Source organism: Rhinoderma darwinii, chromosome 1 (genome assembly GCF_050947455.1).
Source record: "Rhinoderma darwinii isolate aRhiDar2 chromosome 1, aRhiDar2.hap1, whole genome shotgun sequence".
Taxonomy (NCBI): Eukaryota; Metazoa; Chordata; class Amphibia; order Anura; family Rhinodermatidae; genus Rhinoderma; species Rhinoderma darwinii.
In genome coordinates, this window is record NC_134687.1 from 215,325,636 (window position 1) to 215,353,113 (window position 27,478).

At 43.7% G+C, this 27,478-nt stretch overlaps 1 protein-coding gene across 1 annotated transcript in view; it reads left to right on the plus strand.

Annotated features, from left to right (window-relative positions):
• The first annotated feature begins 3,668 nt into the window (after positions 1–3,668).
• FNTA (farnesyltransferase, CAAX box, subunit alpha) overlaps positions 3,669–27,478 on the plus strand; it is a 33,065-nt gene continuing 9,255 nt past the window's right edge. Inside the window, exons 1-7 of the mRNA XM_075849844.1 lie at positions 3,669–3,917; positions 4,187–4,272; positions 15,462–15,576; positions 20,043–20,147; positions 21,382–21,508; positions 21,746–21,894; positions 23,146–23,208. Coding sequence (XP_075705959.1) covers positions 3,772–3,917; positions 4,187–4,272; positions 15,462–15,576; positions 20,043–20,147; positions 21,382–21,508; positions 21,746–21,894; positions 23,146–23,208 — 791 coding nt within the window. The 5' untranslated portion in view covers positions 3,669–3,771. The remainder of the gene's footprint in view (positions 3,918–4,186; positions 4,273–15,461; positions 15,577–20,042; positions 20,148–21,381; positions 21,509–21,745; positions 21,895–23,145; positions 23,209–27,478) is intronic.

The following is a 27,478-nucleotide window of genomic DNA, read 5'->3' on the forward strand; positions in this document are numbered from 1 at the left end:
TGCCTGAGCATTGTTGTGTTTCCTTAGTCTGTCTATGCAAATGGTCCCCTAGTGTTTCGTTCTCCCAGTGTTTCCTGTTCCTGTACCTGTATCCCGATCTAGTGCCGTGCTTGCTATAGTCGTGCTGTGCTGGATACCACGCTTGTCTGCTTCTCCACGACTGGCGTCCACCTGCTGCCTAGTTCCTGCCAAGCTACTGTCCGTGCTGCCACAGGTACCCTATATCCTATAGACTCAGACCTGCGCCCTGTTTTCCAGCTGCCTTACCGCCAAGGCGGTACGGCCCAGTGGGTCCACAGACCCTTCGTGACACTGCTTCCCCTTCATTCTGGTCACTTGCTCACACTGTGAATCCATGTCGGCGATTCACTGTGAGCGAGCTAGGGAAATGAAGGGGAAGCAGCTGTCGTATGAGTGCTGCGGCCCCTTCAAAACAGCTGATTGGCGGATCCCGACACATCAGCTATTGATTTACTGCATAAGATTACCGTCTGCTGGACCCTGTATCTAAGCCTACCTTGTGGTAGTCTTAGATACAGGGTCCCACAGACAGTATCACACATGGGTCCTGTATCTAAGCCTAACGCATGTGTTACTAATCGTTTTTTGTGTGTTTTCTTACAGGTTCGGTCGTTGGACTATGTCGGATTCCAGGACTACTTTGATGACGGCTTTTTTTATTATCAATAAAATGGTTAATGAGGGTTGTGTGTGTTTTTTTTTAATTTAAATAATTTTTTTTAAACTATATTACTACCGCCTTAGTAATGGCCGCCGGCTGATTGGCAGCGTCCATTGCTAAGGCGGGGCTTAGTTTTAGTCGGTGCAGAGGCTAACACTGTCCCCCTTTATTACCCCGGTACCAACCGCCACCAGGGGTGCTGGGAAGAGCCGTGTACGATCCAGTACTTGACCATCTGTAGCGACGGACGGGCAATGGGGCGGCCGCAGGCTGGTATTATCAGGCTGGGAAGGGCCACTGTTTCAGTGGCCTGCTGGTGCTTTATTGTATCCGGCTGGTTATGAAAAATGGGGGGGACCCCACGTCATTTAAAAAAAAAAAAATAATAATAATTGGAAAGAACGATGTGGGGTCCCCCCCCAATTTTCATAACCAGCCAGATACAACAAAGCAGCAGCAGGCAGCATTACCAGGGTGGTAGGGGCCACTGTTTTTGGCCTTCCCCAGCCTTGTAATACCAGCCTGCGGCCGCCCCGTTGGCTTACTGTCACTACAGATGTTCGGGTACTGGTTCATACCTGGCTCTTCCCAGTACCCTTTATGGCGGGGGGTACCATGGTAATAATGGGGGTTAGTGTTAGCCTCTGTACCTGCTAACATTAAGCCCCGCCTTAGTAATGGAGGTTGTCAATCAGCCAGCGGCCATTACTAAAGCGGTAATAATAAAGTTTAAAAAAATACAAGCACATAGAAAAAATATTTTATTGACATAAAAAACACAACCCCCCCATTAACCATTTTATTGAGAATAAAAAAACGCTGTCATTGAAGTAGTCCTCGAATCCGAAGTAGTCCAACAACCGAACCTGTAAAATAACACAAACAGAGAAAAATAATTCGTAACACATAAAGAAGTAAAACAATTATTATTCTTACCTTTCCTGGGTCCAGCGCTGGAGCCGCAATGTCAGCGAGCTGGGCCCTACATCTAATCCTATCATGTGTGATACTGTCTGCTGAACCACTGTATCTAATCCTATCATGTGTGATACTGTCTGCTGAGCTACTGTATCTAATCCTATCATGTGTAATACTGTCTGCTGGGCCCTATATCTAATCCTATCATGTGTGATACTGTCTGCTGAGCTACTGTATCTAATCCTATCATGTGTGATACAGTCTGCTGAGCCACTGTATCTAATCCCATCATGTGTGATACCGTCTGCTGGGCCCTATCTCTAATCCTATCATGTGTAATACTGACTGCTGAGCCACTGTATCTAATCCCATCATGTGTGAAACTGTCTGCTGGGCCCTATAACTAATCCTATCATGTGTGATACTGTCTGCTGAGCCGCTGTATCTAATCCTATCATGTGTGATACTGTCTGCTGGGCCACTGTATCTAATCCTATCATGTGTGATACTGTCTGCTGAGCCATGTATCTAATCCTATCATGTGTGATACTGTCTACTGAGCCAATGTATCTAATCCTATCATGTGTGATACTGCCTGCTGAGCTGTGTATCTAATCCTATCATGTGTGATACTGTCTACTGAGCCTCTGTATCTAATCTTATGATGTGCAATACTGTCTGCTGAGCTGTGTATCTAATCCTATCATGTGTGAAACTGTCTGCTGGGCCCTATATCTAATCCTATCCATAGTTTATAGGGTCGTAGTGCTATAGATATGCTATGGTGAGACACACACACACACATGTTGGGTCACTTAGGAGACCCAGCAATGCAGCTGAAAGCTGCGGACCGTCTGCCATGAGAAGTTTGCGGGGGGGAAATAACTTTCACATCGGGGCCCATGAGCCTTTAGCTACGCCCCTGTTGGTGACCTATCCTAAGGATAGGGCATCAATATAAAATGCCTGGAGAACCCCATTACATGGATCCTTTAAAAAAGCAAAATTTCCTATATGTTTCCTCCACATTTTACTTAATTTTTCCATTGCACTAGTTTTGATACATCTTTCCAAATTTCTCAAGTCATAATTACAATAAAATTGTAGCCATAATAAAAAAAACTATCCGCATTAGCTAGCCTGCTTGTTGATGGGTTCCTGGTAGCTCTGCGCAAAGTGAGGGTATGTTCACACGGCTTATTTTCGGCCGTTTTTCAGGCCGTATAAGGTGGAAAAACGGCCGAAAAATCGGAAGCAGAACGCCTCCAAACATCTGCCCATTGATTTCAATGGGAAAAACAGCGTCCTGTTCCGCGAAAAAGAAGTGCAGGTCACTTCTTCTGACGTTTTTGATGCCATTTTTCATTGACTCTATAGAAAACAGCTCCAAAAACGGCCGTTAAGGCTATGTTTACACAGAGTTTTAGTACGATTTTTTTTACGCGGAAACTGCGCCAAAAAACTCTTCAAAAACGGCCCGAAAATGCGTCCCATTGGTTTCAATAAGAGGCGTCTTTTTCCCGCGAGCGGTAAAACCGCCTCACGGGAAAAAGAAGCGGCATGCCCTATCTTCAGGCGTTTACGCCTCTGACCTCCCATTGACTTCAATGGGAGGCAGAGAAAGCGTATTTCGCTGTATTTTATGCCCGCGGCGCTCAAAAACGCTGCAAAAATCGGCGAGCAGGGAGAGGAAAGTCTGCCTCAAACTTCCGAACGGAATTTTGAGGCAGAAATTCCGCCTTCAAAAAACTCTGTGTGAACATAGCCTAAAAACGCCACAAAAAACGCAGCGTAAAATCCAGAGTGGCTTAAAAAACATGTGAAAATCAGGAGCTGTTTTCCCTTGTAAACAGCTCCGTATTTTCAGATGTTTTTTGCTAAGCGTGTGAACATACCCTGACAATTAACTAAAAAGTACGTGAAAACAGCTGAGAAATACTGAGAAATAGCCTGTAAAGGCAAAGCTTTGCCGTGCTTTACAAACTACAGGACTCCAAGAAAATGGCTACAGCTACAGACCACACAAGAGAATGCAGGTTGCCCCCTGGTGGCCGTTGTATCAGAGGAGTGCGCACAAGGAAAGCATGGTATGGGCTGGTCCCGGCTCATGTTAATAGCGCAGTTTCCTCTTCCAGAGCAGCTTTCACTTTCCTCTCGCTGCCTGGGTGAAGATGCAGTCCCCGGGGGAAGAAGATGGAGAGGTCGCCGGTCAGAGGGCAGGAGAGGTACTGGACGCACAGTATCAGGAGATGGACGGAGCCGGAGATTGTGAGATGGATTATGAGGCGCGGCTCTTTGACCACTACATTCCCTACAGGTATCTTCTATCCGCTGACCTGGATGCAGGGGATTACATGGATTTGTACTCTCCGTGCGTCTACTTCCTATGGTCTCTATTCTGAGTGATGCAGAAAATGGAGATGCGGCTTTGCTAGCTGACTGTGTTGTGTATGGGAATCTGCAGTTAAAGGGAAGGTCCACCTTGGCGACCAAATTTTTTTATTTTTGTGAAGGTGGACCATCCCTTTAAACTATGTGACTGGAGCACAAGCCGCTTTTATTTATAAGTAACTGCTATATTCACAGGGACCGGAAAGAATGGGCAGATGTGACGCCAGTTCCGCAAGATGATGGACCAAACCCAGTTGTTGAGATTGTTTACAGTGACAAGTGTAAGTAGGGGATGATGTACGCAGCATGTATGGGGGAAATGGGGATTATAAAGCAGGAGAATACTATAGACATGATCTAATGTCCTGGCCCCCCTGATCTCTTAGGTCAGTTTCAGACTGGGGACCGTTTGGACAGTCCCTACTCCCGTTTCTCTGGTTGCATGAGAGTCCCCACCATTTGCTGTTGTTGGGAGGTTGTACACCATTGTAAATACTAGTTTGTATTTCTGCTCCTGGGAAAAACATTCCACGATCTTCGTAATGTTGGATGATATCAGAGCTCTTTATGACGATGTTTGGCGAGACTTGGTTATGGCGGTGGTGGAAATGATAGGTGTTTTCCTTCCTTTACATGGCGTATTTTGCTCAGAGGAATACGTACAGATCTTCTCATGATACTTTTTCCCTGTTTATGTTCCACTACTAGCTTTGCTTTACTAATACTGATGCAAAATATTGCCACGTGAAAGTTTCCACTAGTGGCAACAGGAATTTAGGCCCCTTTCACACCATGTTATCGGAGTCGCCAGAAGGATACGTTTGGCTAGCAGAAAAAAAGGACCTAAAGGTTTATATGGATCAAACGTATAGCACAACTTTATGCTTTGGTGTCATGTCTGACAGGTGAACAGATGAATCGTTTTATTTGCGGTCTTGAACAATAAAGGCTGCTGCGCTATTCAATACAGCAAATCCACATGTCGCTGTATAAACAGGAGGTCCCCCGCAGAAATGAATTGCACAGGTCACTCTTTCTTTGCAGGCACGGTGTGGTGCTATTGTCTGGGGCTTACTAGGCCTTGGCTGAGGTAACGGCAAAAAAGTTGCATTGTTGGAAGTTTCCCATATAGCGTGGTGATCCTACAAAAACCCTTTTTGTGTTTTTATTTTTTATTTTATTCATTTGCTTCCTAAATGCAAAATGAAGCACTTTCTAAATAGTCTTCATTAAAAGTTTCCTACCATTTTGCTGCTGTACATTCTGTTAGGCCCCATGCACACTACCGTAAAATCGCCCATAATTACGGGCATATTAATTTCTAAGGCCGACGGACACCTTCCCGTATGTCTACGGGAGGGTGTCCGTGCCGTAGAAACCTGCCGAAAAAAACAGGACATGTTTTTTTCATTTTACGGACCGTGCTCCTATACTTTATAATGGGAGCACGGCTCGTAAAAACAGCCAGTTGTCTGTGGCCGGCCATGCCCATAATTACGGGTAGTAATAACGGGCACGGTCGTGTGCATAAAGCCTAACTCCTTTACATAGCTGGTGTACTTCTGTTTGACATAGATCTGACAGCACACTTTTTTTCGCTGGCTGTGTCTGCGCTCCCTTCTCGGTATAAGGCTAGATTCACACGAACGTGTCAGTTTTGCTTCCGCAAAATACGCAGCGTTTTTCATGCGTTTTAGCTCCGTGTGCCATTAGTGTTTGTTACGTGTGGCATCAGTTTTTAATGTCGGTGTTGTTGCACATTTTTTTTTATTTTTTTTTTCTCCATTACTTTAGCAACTGGTCCGTGAATCACGGACAGCACACAGAAGACGTCCGTGTGCTGTCCATGATTTTCACGCTCCTATTGACTTCAATGGCTGCGTGGTGCAGAAAAATGCATCAAAATCGGACATGCAGTGAGTTTCATGCAAGTGACACGCTGTGTGAAAAACACCATGTCTGAATAGCCCCATTGAGTTTCCCATAGGTCTGTGTGGTGCCTGTGAAGAAAACGGACAGCACACGGATGTGAAATATGCTCGTCTGAATCAGGCCTTGGAGATAGCAGCAGTGAAGAGGAATAGGTTGTACATGGCAGGTAAGGGTATGTTCACATGGAAAACAGCCGAAAAATCGGAAGCAGAACGCCTCCAAAGATCTGCCCATTGATTTCAATGGAAAAATGGCGTTCTGTTCTGACGGAGCGTTTTCTTTACACGTTTTTGGAGGCATTTTTCATTGACTCTAGCATAAAAATCTCCAAATACGGCCATAAAAAACGCAGTGAAAGTCGCGAGTGGCTTAAAGTCTGAAAATCAGGAGCGGTTTTCCCTTGAAAACCGCTCATTTTGAGACTCTTTTTGCTCACTGCGTGTGAACATACCCTAAGGGCTTATTCAGACGAACGTGATATACGTCGGTGCAACGCGCATGATTTTCACGCGCCTCGCACGGATCTATATTAGTCTATGGGGCCGTGCAGACAGTCCGTGATTTTTACGCAGGGTGAGACCGCTGCGTAAAACTCACGATATGTCCGTTCTTTGTGTGTATTTCGCGCATCACGCACCCACTTCAGTGGGTGCGTGAAAATCACGCGCACCGCACGGAAGCACTTCCGTGGGACGCACGTGATTCGCGCAACAGCAGTGAAAAGTATGAATGAAAATAGAAAAGCACCATGTGCTTTTCTCTTTACAAACATACAAACGGAGTGTTATAATGATGGCGGCTGCGCGAAAATCACGCAGCCGCGCATCATACGGGGCTGACACACGGAGCTGTTAAGTGCCTTTTGCGCACGCAAAATGACGCGTTTTATGCGTGCGCAAAACGCACACGCTCGTGTGAATCCGGCCTAGGAGTGTGGAGAGAAGGGAAAGCATCCAAGGGCAGATCCCACAAGCTGTACTCAGTGTATAAAGGAAGGGAAGCACACAAGGAGGGGATGAATTGCACAGGCTGTATATGTAAAGAGAGGAGCACAGCCATAAGGAGGGGGGAAAATCAGACACTCCTTGGCATCAGTGTATGCGTCAGCACAAGGGAGACTAGATCCTCATGTGCTGTCTAAGAAGAAAGCTGTGCTGATATTGGGTGCTATTGAGGGCAGCAGCATCCTGGAGTCACACACCTCACTTCCAGCATACATTACTGGGAGGGATGTGTCGACATGAGGAAAGTTTGAAACTAGGAGCAGGTTGCAAATTGAGGATTGCAACTTTTATTTTTATTTTTTTTTTTTTTTTTTAACTCCTGGTAACCAGTTAGGCCTGGGCTACACAGAGACTTTTTGTAGCGCAACTGATTCTAACTATTGAGAGACCGTTCTAGTCCACAAGATTGCATGCAACGGAATGTATTCATCTGGAGTTCAGCTGTAGTGATAGTTGAAAACAATTAGTTGCGCTACAGACAGTGTCTGTGTACCCCGGGTCTAACTCCTATAAAAATCCTTGTCATATGTCAAGTGTCCATAGACTTATACTAACCGTAAACACTTCAGTAGAGTTCATGTGAACATATAACGTCGTTGTATGGTGCGGTTAGCTGTACATTCTAGGAATACATCTGAAATGGTCCCTTTGTGTGCTCATTTTGAGGTGGTTTTGTGCTGCTTTTGGGTATTGTAGCAGTGGTTTTGGTATACTAGGCTTTTAGGAAGAATAATATAATCTATACTGCGGAGTTGCCTTGGTTCACAGAATTTCTCACTACCATGTCGTATTTTTAATTTTTTGGTGGAAATTCTTCAACTGTAAACAAAGTAAAAAGGGGAGGGAGGTTTACAGTAGGGGAGGGGGGATTTCAATATAATAGTTCATAACAAAAACAGTTGTCTCTGCTGTAAATACATACAAATGAGAATTAAAGGCAATGTAAAACTTTGAATGTGATATTTATTTTTTATTTTTTTTTATATATAAAAATGTCTGGTGCAACTTTCACATTTTCGTTTTTATTAAAAATGTATTTTTACTTTTTACGATACAGCTGCTCTGTATTCTCTATACAGAGCAGCTGTATCGTTCACTAAGACCTGAATCCGTCAGGTCCGCGGGACTGACTGTATCCACCTGTTATCCATCGGACTATAGGACGCACCCATAAGTTGTAGCATAAGAGGAGAAAAAAAGGTTTTGCCTTTAACTGGGTAATATTGAGGCAATAGGGTACGACAGTGCCCCAACACCATGCCAGTCACAGTGCCCCATAACAATGTCAGACACAAAAACAAGCTATAGTGCTCTCACCCTCCCCTGAACTCGCCAGACATCAGAGGTGTGGAGTGGCAGGAGTTAATGGTGTTGAATCTGCTCTTGCTGCTCCATAGTAGGGTCCTTGCAGATCAGTATCTGCACAGGTTTAATGTGCTGTGTGTATTAATGTCTGTTATTTGCTCACTGAACAGTGAGATGACAGAATTCTGTGTGTAAGATATGACTGTTCAGTGAGCAGATAACAGATCTTTTAGGGTAAGGCCACACGGAGCGGCCCTGACACGGTCGCAACGCAGCTACCAACCGCGCCGGCACCATGTTCAGTGCGGCTGTCAAACAGCCCGTTAGTGGCCACATGTTAACGTGGGTAAACCGTCACTTTATCTGCAAAATCATGCGGCCATGAAATTAATACACTCTTCATGACCGCACGATTTTGCAAATTACAACAACTTACTTCCTAATCATTCTCTATGGCAGCGCCGGAAAAAGCTGAACACTGCACTCGGATATCTCCTCCGCTCCCATAGAGAATGAATGGAGCGGCAGTGCGCATGCGCATGTAACTGGAATACTCCTTAACGAGGTATTTGACAGCCGCTCCTATGTAGTGCCAGCGCGGTTGTTGGCCGCGTTGCAACCGTGTCAGGGCCGCTCCGTGTGGCCGTACCCTTACACACAGCAGAGGACATGCTGCTGCCATTACACTGCACTGCGAGGACCTTTGAAGCTGGGAGCTCAGTCTCCTGCTCCTGGCATCTGTTTGCCTTCAGGAGATAAGCAGAAGATTACCGCTCAGATTCTAAGCGAGAAACTGCTTCTTAGGGTATGTTCACCCGGCCTATTTTCGGACGTTTTTCGGGCCGTAAATGGCCGAAAAATTGGAAGCAGAATGCCTCCAAACAGCTGCCCATTTATTTCAATAGAAAAAACGGCGTTCTGTTCCGACAGGCTGTCTTTTTACACGGCCGTTTTGAAAAAGGGCCGCGTAAAAAAACGGCCGCGACATCCGGCCCCACCTCCCTGGATGACGCGGCAGTCCATGTGACCGCTGCAGCCTGTGCTTGGCCTGTGCTTGGCCTGTGATTGGCTGGAGCTGTCACTTGGACTGAATTGTCATCCCGGGAGGTCAGACTGGAGGAAGAAGCCGGGAGTTATCGGTAAGTCAGAACTTCTTTTTTTTTTTTTTACACGTTCATGTATATTGTGATCGGAAGTCACTGTCCAGGGTGCTGAAACAGTTTAACTCTTTCAGCACCCTGGACAGTGACTATCTCCTGACGTCGCGTACCGGAAATTTTTTGGCTGGGTTCGGCCGAACCCGGTGAAGTTAGGTTCGGTTGTCCGGGTTCGCTCAGCTCAAAGACACTCCGTTTGGATGTTTGTAAACAGAAAAGCACGTGGTGCTTTTCTGTTTACATTCATCCTTTTGACAGCTCTTGCGCGAATCACGCAGTTCGCACGGAAGTGCTTCCGTGCGGCATGCGTGGTTTTCACGCACCCATTGACTTCAATGGGTGCGTGATGCGCGAAAAACGCAGAAAGAACGGACATGTCGTGACTTTTTTTTTTTCAGCGGACTCACGCTGAGGAAAAATCACGGACATGTCAGTACGGCCCCATAGACACATATAGGTCCGTGCAACGTGCGTGCAAATCACGCGCGTTGCACGGATGTTTTTCCCGTTCGTCTGAATAAAGCCTAATAGTCAAAGAAATGCGGTACGTTCAGAACTTAGATGTGATGAATTACAGGTGGATCCGCTGACACTCAACCCATCAGTCCCACGGACCTGATGAGTACAGGATTCTGCGAACAATACAGCTGCTCTGTATGGAGAATACAGAGCAGCTGTATCTCAAAGTAAAAAGAATTTCTAATAAAAACTAATTTAAAAGTTGCACCAACCACACTGACTGACTTTTTTTTTTTTTTTTTTTCATTTAAAGGTTTACATAGCCTTTAACAGGTTCCCGACCGCTGGCTTTGTTTTTACGGCCAGCGGTCAGGGTCTCTGAAGTCCGCCGTATAGACTAATTACGGTGGCACTTCAGAGATTGCACGCGCGATCGCGTGCACACAGCTCTGTGCCCTGGCTGTTGCTAACAGCCATTGGCACTGGGCAGAGTGTCAGGGGCCAGTCCTTTGGTCCCTGAACATGTGATCGCTGTGACAACCGATCACAGCGATCACATGCATTTCTATGTAAAATACAGTGTGCACGCAATTGCGTGCACACAGCCCTGTGCCCACGCTGTTACCAACAGCTCTGGGCACTGGGCAGAGTATCGGGGACCAATCTGAGAACCTATCACAGCGATCACATTTGTTTTATTTTGACATTTATGGCAGAAAATCTCCTGCCTCTTCTTCTCCCCACACATTGTTTCAGTGTGAGGAGAAGAAGAGACTCGAGAGAATTGCTGCCAGAATAATACTGTGAAAAAAGTGTTACACTGTAAAACCTCCTCTATATAGATAGATTTCTATCTTTCCATCCTTCTACCTTTCTATCTTTTATTATATTCGATAGAATTCTATATTCCCTACCTGCCTATTCTATCTCTCTATATATATGTATATATATATATATATATATATATATATATATATAATCTCAATAGCGGTTTATTTTTTTTTAGCGGTAGTGTGTGTGTGTGTGTGTGTGTATATATATATATATATCAGTTTGTGTGATTATAATTAAAAAAATAAAAATAAAATTTGTTTAGTATTAGTGACTTTATGGCGAGGAAGTTGTTTAGCGCTGAGGAGGCATACGCCATTCTGTGGTCTGAGTCTGAGACCGCATCAGAGTTGGAACCTGTTTTAGGTAGTGACAATCATAGCGTCACTTCAGGTTCATCGTCAGGGGATGTTGTCCCTGACGCAGTCTAAACTGCAGAGCATGGAAGCGCAGGGCCTAGTAGCGCTGTAGCACGGGACAGCCTGGTCCCTCCAGTTCAGGCTCTTGTATGGGCACCTGCTCCATCTTTTGGGCCTAGAATCCACAGATTTACTGCCACTCCTGGCATAACCGTGGACAATACAAATTTTGTCCAAATGGATTACTTCCATTTATTTATTACAGATGACCTCCTAAATATGATTCTCCGCAAAACTAATTTATATGCCGCTCAGTATATAAGGCAGAAACCTTCATCCATCCATGCCAGAGATTGGACACCCACCAATTTGCAGGAATTTAAAAAAAATTTGGGGCTCACCCTAAATATGGGTATTGTCAAAAAGCCCTCCATTAGGTCTTACTGGTCAACAAGACCCGCCCAAGCCACCCCAGTGTATTCTGCAGTAATGCCCAGGTCTCGTTATGAGACAATAATGAGGTTCCTCCACTTCAATGACAACGCACAGGCCCCCCCAAGTACCGGTGCAAACCGGGATCGGTTGTTCAAAATAAGACCGCTAATAAATTCCCTCAATAATTTATTCCTTCAACTCTACACCCCTGAGCAGAATGTAAGTGTGGACGAATCCCTCCTCAACTTTCATGGAAGACTTAGCTTTCGCCAATATCTACCTTCCAAAAGGGCAAGATATGGCGTTAAGCTCTACAAATTGTGTGAAAGCGGGTCCGGATATACCACCGCCTTCAGGATTTATGAAGGGCGGGATCGCTCAATAAATGTTCTTGGATGCCCCCCTGATCTTTCCACCAGCAGTAAGATCGTGTGGGAGATAATGCAGCCTCTGCTTCACAAGGGGTACCACCTGTACTGCGATAATTTTACTTCCAGTGTGCCCCTGTTTAGGCACTTGCATGCTGCAAGGACTGGGGCATGTGGTACCATGCGCAAAAAGTGGGGAAGCGCATGGTAAAGGGGGACTCCTGTGCTTATGCATCTGAGGAATTGATGGCGGTCAAGTACAGGGATCGCAAAGACGTGTATGTGCTAAGCACGATTAATACCGCAGGAACAGTGGCAGTGAGGGAAAGAGGGGCAACATCGGACATGGGGGGGGGGGGGGTGGATTTAAACGACCAGGTTTTACAGCCCTATTTAGTAAAGCGAAAAACTAAAACCTGGTACAAAAAAGTGGCCATTTATTTGTTACAGGTGGCCATCCACAACTCATTTGTGCTCTACAAAAAAAACAGAGGCAGAGACACATACCTGGATTTCCAGGAGAAAATTATTGAAGGCCTCATTTTTGATGTTCAGGACACCTGAGAATGCCCCCAGTCTGAGGATGTCACGCGACTGACTGAAAGACACTTCATCAGTCGGATTCCCCCAACACCAACCACAAGCAACCCCCAGAAAAAGTGCTGCGTCTGCAGAAAAGACGGGCGCCGCAAAGATTCCCGATATTTCTGTCCCTCATGTCCCTCACAACCAGGCCTGTGCATTGAGCCATGTTTAAAAAATACCACACTGTTCTGAATTATTAGATTTTAGTTAATTAGTTGAAAATATATTTGCCCTACATTACTTTTTTATTTTTCCCCTGATTTTACTCAAAGGGTGAGGGAGGGAATGGGTGGGGGGTGGATGTCATGTTTGATGTTTTCCAAAGTTCATCTGCTGGAGAGCTCCATTTGCATAAACCTGCAATTTCTTATTTTAGAAAACCCCAAAAAATAAATTCCCATTATACCCCTAGATGAATATTTTGGGATTTCTGCTTCAAGAGCAGATATTTTGGAAGTGTTCTAGAAACTCTGAGTTTTGTAAAACCAGCTTTGAAAAAAGGCGATTTGTGAAATAAGCTTCTTCTATCGTAAGATGTCCTAGATCTCTATGTGATAAATAAAGCACACATATTTGGTATCCCCATGCACAGGAGAAGTGGCAGAATGTGAAAGGAGATTAATTTTGGCCGTGGTCTATACCATGTGTGAAAAATGCTATCATAAACTGACGCATTTGCTAAAAAATAGCGAATTTTATTTTGTTCCATCTTATTCAAGAAACTTTCAGAAGAAAACTGGACTGTCTAAAAATATAATAAACCCCTTGAAGAAAACCTTGTGGGGTCTACTTGTGTGAATGAAGTCATTTATGGGGTGTTTCTAATGTTTCAGCAGCATTAGGCCCCCCAGAAAACAGTACGCGGCTATAAAGTCAAATGCAGAATTCCTGGACCGAAAAGGCCAAAAAGCCTCCTTTTATGCCAAGCCCTGGCACATGCCCGCACAGTGAATAAGGCACACACATTTGCTAAATTCTTGCATTTTTTTCCAATTTTGCCCACTTTAGAGAAAAAAAAAAAATGATATATACTGACAAATGCCACTAAAACAAAGCCCTATCTGTCCTTTAAAAAGAGTGTAAAATTCAAAGATGAACTTTATTCACCTGCTGAGTTATAGTCATCTAAAGAAGCGCACAGCAAAATTGTGTCATTTGCTCTGGTCATTTAGCTGTAAAACAGCCTAGTCCTTAACCGGTTAAAGGGAATGTGTCGCTAGAAATTTTATTTTCTTAGGTAAACCATCATTATTGTGGTAGACGCACTCGCTCTAGTGTCCTCACACAATCCCCCCCTCCCTTATTCTGGCTAGTGCCAGGAGAAGGAGGGGGTTGAATCTTCAAACCTCCTACACGGTGTGCTGCCATTTTCTGCAGTGTATTAGGATTAGATACAGTACTAAGCAGACAGTATAACACTAACATACACAAACATAATACACACATCACATACACAAACATAACTTACCTGTGCCTGCCGCCTCCGCTCCTATTCCTTTCGCTTCCTTGAACATATGGTCGGAAGCCGCGGCCGGAAGTCGTCATCTGACTGTCCGGCAGCAGCTTCCGGTCCACATGAAAATGGCGCCGGATTTCGCTCTGCTAACGAGCTTCGTTTTGGTCTGTGTGGGAGCTGCGCATGCGCCGTTCCCACACAGACAGCGTATGCTGCAGTGAATGGAAAGGCTCCCGTTCGCATTCTCTATGGGGATGTGTGTGCCCTATTCAATCTCTGTATGTGTCGTTAATCAACACATATAGAGATGAAAGAAAATGGCAGCCCCATAGAGAAGTAAAAGAAAGAACACAGTAAAAAAATAGAACACAAGAACACACATAAATAAAATGTATTTTAATATCACATTAAGGCCGGATTTACACGAGCGTGTGCGTTTTGTGCGCACAAAAAAGTGGCGTTTTGCACGCGCAAAAGGTACTTAACAGCTCCGTGTGTCAGCCCCGTATGATGCGTGGCTGCGTGATTTTCGCGCAGCCGCCATCATTATGACGCTCTGTTTGTAAACAGAAAAGCACGTGGTGCTTATCTGTTTTCATTCATACTCTGAACTGCTGTTGTGCGAATCACGCGCGTCACACGGAAGTGCGTCCGTGTGCTGCGCGTGATTTTCACGCACCCATTGACTTGATGACGTGATGCGCGAACAACGCACAAATATAGGACATGTCGTGAGTTTTACGCAGCAGACACATGCAGCGTGAAACTCCCGGACAGTCTGCACGACCCCACAGACTAACATAGGTCCGTGCGAGGCGCGTGAAAACCACGCGTGTTGCACGGACGTATATCACGTTCGTCTAAATAAGCCTTTAGACCTCATGCACACGACCGTAGCCAGGTGCACGCCCGTGATTTTCGGGTCGGCCGGCAGCGGACTGTCAGCCGCAAGCTGCCCGCAAATCGCGGGCTATGCTCATGGACGCGGCCATTATTTCCTATGAGCCCGGACCGCAGAAGACGGCCGTAATAATAAGACATGTCCGTTCTTTCTGCGGTGCGGGCTCCCGGGCCATTCACAGACCGTAAAAACTACAGTCGTGTGCATGGCCCCATAGAAATGAATGGGGCCGCAATTCTCCCGTGGATTTTCGGAGGAATTGCGGCCGCAAAAGCACGTTCGTGTGCATGGGGCCTAAAAGCGCAAAAAAAAAGAGAAATTTCATGACTTCTTCCCTTTAAACATATTTGGCGATCTTCAAAATTAAATGACTGTTAATAAATATTTTTACATTAGATATAGACTGGCATTAAATGTCTAGGATTTGGATCGAGACTGATACTTTCTTAGCTTATAGATAATTATCCAATTTATTGGATTTTTGAAATTGTTACCAAGTATCCCAGATCTTGTGATTTGTCGAGGCTCTAATATTTATATAACCGTTAATTAATTAAAAGTATTTGGCACAGAACTGTTATGGTATGATTTTATTTGGACTATTATTGTAGGTTTTATTTGCATTGTTTGTTCTTTGTTTATGTGCAGGGATAATAATTTTTGACTTTTACTTTTCAGTCCGCGATGTATATGACTACTTTCGTGCTGTTCTTCAGCGAGATGAGAGGAGTGACAGAGCTTTTAAACTGACAGGTGATGCAATTGAACTGAATGCTGCTAACTACACAGTATGGTGAGTAACAAGCATTGGGCATTTCCCAGTCCGCACCCAAAGGGCTCAAATAATATACTTTCTAATTAGCGGTGGAAGGCAGTGAACATAGCGCGCACAGTGCAGCGCCCCCATATTGTCTTCGGTGCCTCCGTCTCCGCTCATTAGTGCGGTGCTGGCCGCATCACATCATGCTGATTGTGTGGGCATAACAAGTGTGCCGGCGCGATTAGGAGCGGGGCAGTGACTGTAATAAACCGCCGCGGCCTCACTCGAACAGCAGGGATCAAAGATACCTCTTATCTCTGCTGTTGTCCCTTTTGAATGCCGCGATCAAAGCGGACCACTGTAGTCAAGATCAAAATTAGAAGTGGGACCTCCCTTTAATTGCATCACAGGGAATGCCTGTGACACGATCGAGGAACATACCATATATGGACAGACAGCCCAGGGTCCATCTATGGACCCCAGGGTTGTCTGACCATATTTCCTGTAAGGGCATACCTAAGTATGCCCTAACAACTGCCTGTGTACTGTCATTACACAGGCTAATGTACTGGCATATAGATATATGCCAGTACATTAGTTCAAAAAAATAATAATACGTTATGTTTAATAAAATAAGTATGTAAAAAAACAAAACACACACAAGGCACTTTTTTTTTTTTTTTTTTTACAATAAACCTTATTAAAATAGAAGTACATACATTGATATACACATATTGGGTCTTGTTGCGACTGTAATAACCCGTACAATAAATTTATAGCACCATTTATGATAAGCGTATGCCGTAAAAAAAAATAATTCAAATATTAACTTTTATTTTTCTTAATTTTTGCCCAAAAAAAAAATCAATGTAGATTAAACAGTAACATTAATGTACCAAAGACTGGCACCTTCATATAGTACAAATTGTCCCACAAAAAACAGTCTCATGCAGCCACATCGAGCAAAAAATGAGTTATGAGCACAGGATGCAAAGCAGAAAAACATATAACTTGTTCTGTCCTAGGCCAAAATTGGCAGTGTCCCTAAAGGGTTAACCACAATGTCACCATTATGGAAGGGAAATGAAGGGGTCACTTATTTATTTATTTTTATCAAACTTTTTTTATTCTTTTAAATTGAGGCACATGGTGTTATCCATTTAGTACTATCCCCATCATGTGACTTACGCATTAACCCAATAAATTGATAACACCATGTACCTCGCATCAGAAAATTGAAGTACTTTTTTTAATTTTGTGTTCTCTTTATTGTTGGCAAAGTATCGTTTTGGTATCAAGAATTGCAATACTACACAAAGTATCGGTATCGAAGTCTAAATTCTGGTATCGCAGCAACCCTAATGGGAAACAAGTCCAGTATTGAAGGGGTTTTCCCACGAGAGACATTTATGACACATCAGCAGGATATTCCAAAAGAAATAGTAGGACAACAGCACACGTCTCCAAATCTTCAAAGTGGTTTTATTGTCAAGACCTCCACAATAAACAGGCAACGTTTCGACCCATAGTGAGTGAGGGATCTTTGTCAAGCCATCCGCAGGATATGTCATAAATGTCAGATAGATGCGGGTCCCACTTATCTCAAAGCACAGTGGCTGAACAGGGTTTAGGGGGCCCCGATCTGGAGATAGGTGGGACCCACAGCTATCTGACATTTAGGACATATCCTGCGGATGTGTCATAAAGGTCTCTCGTGGGAAAACCCCTTTAATAAATAAGGCCCATTGGGGCAGATCGACTATTGAGAAATCGCCAGAATTCTGGCTCAAATTATGCCCGAATTCTGGCGTACATGCTGCGCGCCACATTTATTAACGGTTTCAGAAAGGGGCATGGCTTAAAATCCAACGCTGTGTGCCAGAATTTTGGTGGAAAAAAAACTGGACTAAACTAAGCGAATAAGGCAGAGAAAAGTGTGTAACGTGTCTAGCAAGATGTGCCAAATTGATGTAACTGTGAATCTGGCTTCTCTAGCCTGTAGTGATCAGCTGTTACCAGAGAAGTTGCGAGGAGCTACTCCATTTGTCCCACATCTTGCTTTTCGTACTTGATTGTGGGAGGCAGTGCTGAACATGTGTTGGTTCTTTTTTCTCCTATGTGTATGTGTTTATTCTGTAACATGGTCTATGGGTTGAAGAACACTTTCTGGATAAAATATCCAGTAAATCTCCACTCTTATGCCTTTCCCAACAAGTACGGCAATTGGTGCAAGAAGACTGAATCGGGACAGATTAGAAAGTGTCACTGCATCACGATTCTAACTATGGTGCAGAATTTCTGATTTTGATGCACCACTTTAATACTTATTGATGAAGTGCACGAATACCTGATCAAAATTGACGAATACCTGATCAAAATTAACAGATACCACTTGGCAAGAATAAATCAATACAACGCCTTTATATATTCCCTGTTGGACTAAATTCACACGGGATGGAAATGCTGTGGATTTTTCTGCAGCGAGCAGACCACAATAGTCTTATAATAATAATAATAATAATCTTTATTTATATAGCGCCAACATATTACGCAGCACTTTACAATTTAGAGGGGACATGAAACAAACAATATCAGACATTACATAGTGACAAAGTTCATTTACAATTCAAACCTGGGGAGTCAGGACCCTGCTCGCAAGAGCTTACAATCTATGAGGAAGTAAAGGAGACACAAAGTGTAACAGTGTTTGTTCTGTACAACGGTCCGGCCATTTTTATACACATGCGGTGGTAACATAAAACTGCATGAGCCGGTCACCAGCCAGTATCCGTGTATGACGGACATGAAGAGAAGGAGTGTGAGGGAATCTTATTCTGATGACTAATCTATAAGGGGGCCATGGAAAGGAGTCAGATTAGGGAATGTTATAGGCCTGTCTAAATATGTGTTTTCAGGGCACGTTTAAAACTGTGGATATTGGGAGTTAATCTGATTGTCTGGGGTAGCACATTCCAGAGGACTGGTGCAGCACGAGAGAAATCCTGGAGACGGGAGTGGGAGGTTCGGATTATGGAGGATTTTAATCTAAGGTCGTTGGCAGAACGTAGAGCCCGAGTAGGGTGGTAGACAGAGATGAGGGAGGAGATGTAAGGAGGTGCAGCACTGTGGAGAGCTTTGTGGGTGAGAGTAAGAAGTTTGAATTTTATTCGGAAGGGGATAGGCAACCAGTGCAGTGACTGGCACAGATTAGAGGCGTTGGTGTAGCGGTTGGTCATAAAGATGAGCCTGGCTGCTGCATTGAGGATAGATTGGAGAGGGGAGAGTTTAGTGAGGGGAAGACCGACTAGTAATGAGTTACAGTAGTCCAAGACGAGAGTGAATCAGAGCAACAATCAGAGTTTTGGCAGTTTCCTCCGTAAGAAAAGAGCGGATTCTGGAGATGTTTTTGAGGTGAAAATGACAGGAGCGTGAAAGTGATTGTATGTGAGGAGTAAAGGAAAGATCTCAGTCAAAAATAACCCTGAGACAGCGGGCATGCTGCTTAGGAGTGATGATAGTGCCACACACAGAGATGGAGACATCAGGTTTAGGGAGGTTAGTAGATGGAGGGAACACAAGGAGCTCAGTTTTAGAAAGATTCAGTTTCAGATAGAGAGAGGACATGATGTTCGAGACAGCAGACAGACAATCACTAGTGTTCTGTATTAGAGCAGGGGTGATGTCACGGGAAGAGGTATATAATTGGGTGTCATCAGCGTAGAGATGGTACTGGAAGCCAAATCTGCTGATGGTTTGTCCAATAGGAGCTGTGTAGAGAGAAAAGAGGAGCGGACCTAGGACTGATCCCTGAGGAACCCCGATATCAAGGGGAAGAGGAGAAGAAGTGGAACCAGCAAATGACACACTGAACGAGCGGTCAGAGAGATAGGAGGAAAACCAAGAGAGAGCCGCGTCCTGGAGGCCAATAGAGTGGAGCATGTTAAGTAGGAGTTTGTGGTCTACAGTGTCAAAGGCTGCAGAGAGATCCAAAAGAATCAGGAGAGAGGATTTACCGTCCGATTTAGCCGCCAAGAGATCATTTGAGACTTTAGTAAGGGCAGTTTCTGTGGAGTGTAGAGTGCGGATTATGTTCAGATATTTCAGCAGATTTTGCTGCGGTTTTCACCCAGTCTACGTTGAAGATGGTGGACATCCAGAACAGAATGATTCGAAAATCCGCAGCATTCTCTGATTTCCGGCCCAAAAATTTGCCGCAGCATGTGGATGAGATTACTTTAAATTTCATCCGCATGGTTGGGACTAATATGCTGCAGCATTTCCATCCCGTGTAAATCCAGCCTTAGGGCATATGGACTTCGTATTCATTTGAAACGTCGTCCTCTAAGTGGCGTTGCTGAAATGCTAAATTAATGTTGCAAATAGTTTTTGTGGCTTGCGTTTTTGTTTTCTACCACTGCTGCTTTTTATATTCAAATAAATAGCAAATTATTTTGTTGGCAAAATTGTGGAGTAACTGTTGATTTCATGTTGTATTCTAGGCATTACAGGAGAGTACTTTTGAAATCGCTGAAGAAGGACCTAAGAGAGGAAATGAACTATATAACAGCAATAATTGAGGATCAGCCTAAAAATTATCAAGTCTGGTAAGTGTAAAATTGAATTTGGGTCCCTTTACAATTGCATTAGATAGTGATGACTGTCCCTATTGTTTTGCATATACTGTAGCTAGTAAAGTGTGTATTAAAAGAAAATAGATTTTGTCTTTTCTCTACCATTTGTCCCTCCTAGGAAAACTGTCTATTGCTAATGTTATATTGCTTTTTAAAAATGGGCAGTCCGAGGGACTGTTGTTTATCTTACCTGCTCTGGAGGTGGAAGTGCTGGTGGCTCATTTCTATCCATAGACACCCATCCTTTGTTAAAGAGGCGCTGTCACCAGATTATAAGTGCCCTATCTCGTACATAATCTGATCGGTGCTGTAATGTAAATAACTTTTTTTTTATTTAGAAAAACTATCATTTTTGAGCAAGTTATGAACCATTTTAGATTTATGCTAATTACTTCTTAATGACCAACTGGGCGTTGTAAACAGAAGTGTATGACGCTGACCAATCCGTGTCATACACTTCTCTTCATTCCAGCCCAGCTTGTTTCACTGCACGGCGAAATCACGCTGGTCCTCCCACATGTCCTTCACCGGAGCGATGGAAGAGTCAACAGACGTCGCCTCCAGCCGTGCCAGGACGTTTATCCGAATCTGCAGTGGCTGGAGGTGATGTCTGTTGACTCTTCCATGGCTCCAATGAAGAACCTGTGGGAGGAAGTCCCGTCACAGCATGATCTCGTGAGATCACACTGTGCAGTGAAACAAGCTGAGCATGAATGAAGAGAAGTGTATGACGCTAATGGTCCGTGTCACACACTCCTCTGTACAACGCCCACTTGGTAAAAAGTTAAAAGACGCCCAGTTGGTCATTAAGAACGAATTGGCATAAATCTAAAATTGTTCAGAACTTGCTCAAAAATTATCGTTGTCCAAATAAAAACCACTAATCTACATTACAGCGCCGATCAGGCGGAGATAGGGCACTTATAATGTGGTGACAGAGCCTCTTTAAGAAGTTACACTGCTGGATCTCTACAGACATATTTTAGCTGTTCGTGAACGGCACACTAAAAAGCCTGAAAAGCTCTGTGACGAATAATTATTATAAGAACCTGTGTTGTTTATACCTTAAATTTATGGTTATTTTACTGAATTTAGAAACTGAAAAGCTGCAAGACCTTTATCAGGTTCATGAGCAATGGGTCTCTTTAATTTTTTTTTATTTTTTTTAACTATATCAGTTGAAGTAGTTATTCTTTCCACCTTTTAGGCACCACAGAAGAGTTTTGGTCGAGTTGCTAAAAGATCCATCAGAAGAGCTTGATTTTGTTGCAGATATCTTAAACCAGGACTCCAAAAACTATCATGCTTGGCAGCACAGGCAATGGGTCATTCAGGTATCTTATCAGTCATAGCTGGAACAAGACTTATTTAGTTGATTTTGTGAGGTCCAATTTATAAGGCCAAAGATAGCAGCTTGTGGTCATTATCTCTATTGACCCTACACTTTGTTTCGTTTGTAATATATTTTCACTAAACATGAAGGTAATAAGTATAATGATGAATCTTCAATTATTTTTATTTTTTTTACTTTCAGAAAGGTTTTATTTACTCTTTATCTAATTGACTTCTAGGAGTTCAACTTGTGGGACGGTGAATTGCAGTTTGTTGACCTGTTGTTGGCAAGAGATCTTCGGAACAACTCTGCGTGGAACCAAAGATACTTTATTATTTCTAATACTTCTGGGTATAGCAATCCCCAGATCCTAGAACGAGAGGTCCAGTAAGTCATTCATATTTAAGCAAGCTTTTAGAAATACGTAATTTGATTTACAGAACTATATTTACAGCAGTTTCTGAATACATACCTATTCGTAAAAATGTTCCCTTTTAAAATTAGGAGCTTTTCAGTTAATAGGTAAAGGCAAGCACAGGTAAAATATATGTTCCATGCTGCTTCGTTGCCCAGTGGAGCCAACGGAATAGAAGCATTTTGTCAATGAAGAGAGTAAAGCACTTTCTTCTCTTCATTGGCATAATAGATGCTGCGTAAAGAGAACCTAGGGAAATGCGACGGAAATAAGTCTGTGGTCATTGCCGTTAAGCAACAAAAAAAATAAAAAATGAGGTCTAATGGGGTTGTCATACTACGGCAACCCCTGTCTGTATTCCCAGCGGCTGCTGAAGGGGAAATATGTGGTTGACCTCGGCTTCCCTAGGGCTATAAGACTTGATTACTGGGGGTCTGAGTAGCCGGACCAGCCTTTCTAAAAAGACTTATAAGACAACTCCTTTTAAAGTGGAACTGTCAATCAGGATCAACTTTCTCAAAGAGCACAAAACAGAAGAAAGGCTCTATATGCAAATTATTGGTAGCCCTATCCACAGGAATGGTCATCAGTATATGATCGGTGAGGAAGCAGATGGCTCCGACAACTAAATGGTGGCCGTGCTGGGTAACTGCAGTTCTACTCCTATTCACTATAATAGGAGCAATACTGCAGCACGGCCACTATACAGTGGTTGGAGCCATCTTCTTCCGAAGCTGACTCTACATAGCTTCTGGCAGTCTGAACGGTGCAGGGTCAGTGTCTCAGACCCTCACCAATCATATACTGGTCATCAGTATAAAAAACTGCACTCACCCTGGGCAACCCCTTTTACTTAAATCATGCCCCTGCTGGTTGGCATTATTATTTTAGCACTACATAGCACTGTAATTTGCTCATTGTATGGTGCAGTTGTTTGTACTGTATTTGCCATTGTATGGTAGCGTTTCAAGCACTATATGGCACTGTTGTGTTCCAGTTCCATTTCCCTCCATCCATGGACTTTGCCATGTAATGTTTATGGAGTTGCTCACTAGAACAGGACTGCTATAAGGACTAAAGTTGCTGTGAAGGTGTTTATTGCCACAACTTAAATACGATTTTATTGGTTTTAACAATTTCTGTTTTGAATAATTTTATGCTAAGTCAGAAGAATAACTGTTTTCATTATTATTTTTGACCATTGCTGTACTTCATTCTGCCAGGTATTCTCTAGCCATGATCAAGGTTGCTCCTCATAATGAGAGTGCTTGGAACTATTTACGAGGGTAAGGTCTACACTGTTTTTGGACATTTTAAATGTAATATAGTGATTACCGTTTTTCATAGAAGTGGATCCTAAGAGCAGCTCTAAAAACTGCTTCTTAAAAAAAAAAATAAAAAAAAAAAATTGAATGTCATCTCTCTAAGGGTATGTTCACACAGTTTTTTACAGGCAGAAAGTTCTGCCGGGAAAAATCAGCTCCGGTTTTTTGAAGTGGTTTTGCACAACACGCGTTTTTTCGAGCCTTTTTTTTTTTTTTTTTAAGCTATCTCCAACAGAAAGATGGAGTAACCGCAAGCTTTTTTTGCTGAAAAAAACGCGTCAAACGTGTTTATTTCAGTCTCCCATTGATTTCAATGGGGTTTTTGAGGCAGAAACCGCCTCAAGCTAGGGCATGTCTCTTCTTTTTAGGCTATGTTCACACGGGGTCTTTTGCCGAGTTTTTTGACGCGGAAACCGCGTCGCAAAACTCGGCAGAAACGGCCCGAGAACGCCTCCCATTGATTTCAATGGGAGGCGTCGGCGTCTTTTTCCCGCGAGCAGTAAAACTGCCTCGCGGGAAAAAGAAGCGACATGCCCTATCTTCGGGCGCTTCCGCGTCCGACCTCCCATTGACTTCAATGGGAGGCAGGAGAAAGCGTGTTTTATGCCCGCGGCGCTCAATGGCCGCGGGCGAAAAACGGCGCGATAATTGCTATTCACACGGAGTATTTTGGGGGAGGAATATCTGCCTCAAAATTCCGTTTGGAGCTTTGAGGCAGATATTCCTCCCACAAAATACTCCGTGTGAACATAGCCTTAGGCTATGTTTACAAGGAGTTTTTTGCAGGAGGAAAATCTGCCCCAAAATTCAGTTTGGCGTGCAGGCAGTTTTTCCGCTCGCGGGAATAAAAAAAGCCTCCGCCTCCCATTGAAATCAATGGGAAGCGTTTTTTGCCGGGTTTTCCGACGTTTCCGCGTCAAAAAAACTGTGTGAACTGGCCCTTACCGCAAGCGGGTTTTTTTTTTTTTTTTTTGCTTGCGGTTAAAAAAAAAAAACTCCACCTTCCATTGGAGTAAATTTTGGACTTTTTTTGCTGTGGTTTCCGCAGCAAAAACCACGGTAAAAAACAGTGTAAGCGGGGCCTAATGCTCCAATTCAGTCACATCTAATGTTCCTAGAAACTATAATATTGTCATTTATCAGTTAAAAAATTCAGAATGTTCTAACTTGATTGAATAGTTTTCAAAGATTTTTATATTTTTTATTTATTTTTGAATCTTTTTAGTGTGATGACAAAAAAAGCAATACTCATATTTCACAAAAAAATATTAAAACATTAATAGTATTGCTGCATATATAATTTAGGTGGATGAGTAGGGCCTATCACTCTGTCTTCTCATCCTTCTCAAGAGTTTCAATTCTTATTCACAGGGAATGATGCTTAGATATTGGATGAGTTTACAGATAGAGGGTAGATTTGTGGCTCTATATGGTAGGTTCAAGGGTGTTCTGGCATTATTTACAAAAAAAGGTGGCAAGGAAATATTAACCCCTTCCTGCAAAATGACGGGACTGATACGTCTGCATAACAAGCAGCTTCCCGCAATCCAACGTACCAGACCCGTCCTGAAGATGAAGCAGGCACGGGAGCTGTGCACGCTTCATCTTCAGCAGGTGGCCGCTGTAATATACAGCTGACGTCCGGCGGCAATGGCAGTTATCGCCGCCGTTTAACCCCTTCAATGTGGCGGTCAATGGCATCCGCTGCATTGACAGGCAGGACCTAATAGGCTAACTGTCTGATGGAAAATTACGGTTACAATACACTGCACTACATAAGTAGTGCAGTTTATTCTACTGGGGATCAGAAGATCAAATCTTCAAGTATCCATGTAAGGGGGGATTCACACGAGCGTGTATTCGGTCCGTGCGGGTCGCGTGGTTTTCACGCGGCACGCATGGACCAATACAAGTCTATGGGGCAGTACAGACAGTCCGTGCTTTTTGCGCAGCGTTTGTCTGCTGCGCAAAAAGCGCGACAGGTTCAATAACTGCGTATTTCGCGCATCACGCACCCATTGAAGTCAATGGGTGCGTGAAAATCACGCGCACCACACGGAAGCACTTCCGTGGGACGAGCGTGATTCGCGCAACAGCAGTGAAAAGGATGAATGAAAAGCACCACGTGCTTTTCTGTTTCCCAACATCCAAACAGAGTGTCTTTGCGATGAGCGATGCCGGACAAGCGTACCGAACTTCACCGGGTTCGGCCAAACTCGTTTTGGCCGATCCCGGCAAAAAAATTATCGGTACGCGACGTCAGGAGATAGTCACTGTCCATGGTGCTGAAAGAGTTAAACTGTTTCAGCACCATGGACCGTGACTTCCGATCCCAAAATACATGAACCTGTAGAAAAAAAAACGAAGTTCTGACTTACCGCTAACTCCCGGCTTCTTCCTCCAGTCTGACCTCCCGGGATGACAATTAAGTCCAAGTGACAGCTCCAGCCAATCACAGGCCAAGCACAGGCTGCAGCGGTCACATGGACTGGTGCGTCATCCAGGGAGGTGGGGCCCGATGTCAAGAGAGGCGCGTCACCAAGGCAACGGCCGGGAAGTTCTCGGTAAGTACGAACTTTTTCTTTTTTTTTTTCTACAGGTTTTGCGATATTGTGTTCGGCATTCACTGTCGAGGGTGCTGAAAGAGTTAGCTCTTTCAGCACCTTGGACAGTGATGGCCGTCGACTAGCCTCATCTCTATGATGGCGGCTGCGCGAAAATCACGCAGCCGCGCATCAGACACGGATGAAACACGCAGCTGTCAAATGGTTTTTGCGCGCGCAAAACGCTGCGTTGTTTGCGCGCGCAAAAACGCAACGCTCGTGTGAATCTGCCCTAAGAGTAAAAAATGTTTAAGAAAAATAAATACAAGTTTTAAGTAATAAAAGCAATCGCCCTGTTTCCCTGATCAAGTCCCTTTTTATAAATTCAAAAAATAATACTATACACAATAGGTATCGCAGCGTTCGGAACGGCCTGAACTATAAAAATATCACATTATTTTTGCCGCATGGTGAAAACGGTAAAAAAAATTCAATAGAACACTACAGAATTTCTTTTTTTAGTCGCTTTGTCTCGGAATTTTATTTTATAAAAAGTGATCATAAAGTTGCAAGTACCCGGAAATGGTACTTACGAAAACTACAGTTTGTCACACAAAAAACAAGCCCTCCCGCAGCGATATCAACTGAAAAATAAAAAAGTTATGGCTGTCAGAAAATGGCGACACTAAAACATGATTTTTGTTAGAAAAGAGTATTTTTATTGTGGGAAAGAAGTAAAACGGAAAAAAAAACATTAATTTGGGGCCGCTGTAATCATATCGACCCGCAGAATAAAGTTAACATGTTTATACTGCATGGTGAACGCTGTAAAAAAGAAACAAAACCGTGCTAGAAGTGCTGTTTTTTGGTTTAGTCTCCCAAAAAATGCAATAAATAGTGAACAAAACAACATCTCGCATGTACCCCAAAATGGAACCAATAAAAATTACAGCTCATTCCACAAAAAACACGCCCCCTAACACAGCTCCGTCAACGGAAAAATAACACGTTATGACTCTCAAAACGCAATGATGCTAAATGACGGCCCAGACATTTTTTAGGTCCAGTAGTTTTTCACTAAAAACCCCACTTCATAATTTTCTAGACCCCACAGGTTGACCCCGTGGATACAGCGGAGATGAGGAAACTTTAGGGTCTTATAGGGCTAGTGAAGAAGTCAAAGATTAGACCATACTGGAGCGCAGATACCCAAAAAACCCGGCCTGTGCATAAAGGATTGGTTCAAAGCGTACCACACCAATCCATGGATTATTAATTTTATTATTCATTCACCTCATTCTTACATCAGTCTATTATGCCCTGATGTACTCCGCCCAGCGTACGTATGCCCTGATGTACTCCGCCCAGCGTACGTATGCCCTGATGTACTCCGCCCAACTTGCGTATGCCCCCACATTATAAGCTGAAATACCAGTAAAACCCCAAACAAAACTACCAAGCAAAATCTACGCTCCAAAAGCCAAATGGCGGTCCTTCTGAGCCTGACAGTGTGCCCAAACAGCAGTTTATGACCACACATGGGGTATTACTGTACTCTGGAGAACCCGCTTAACAATTTGTGTCTCCAGTGGCACAATCTGGGCACAACATATTGGTCACAGAAGTCAAATGGCAATTTTCAATCTGCAACATCCAATGTGCACGAATTTCTGCAAACACTTACGGGG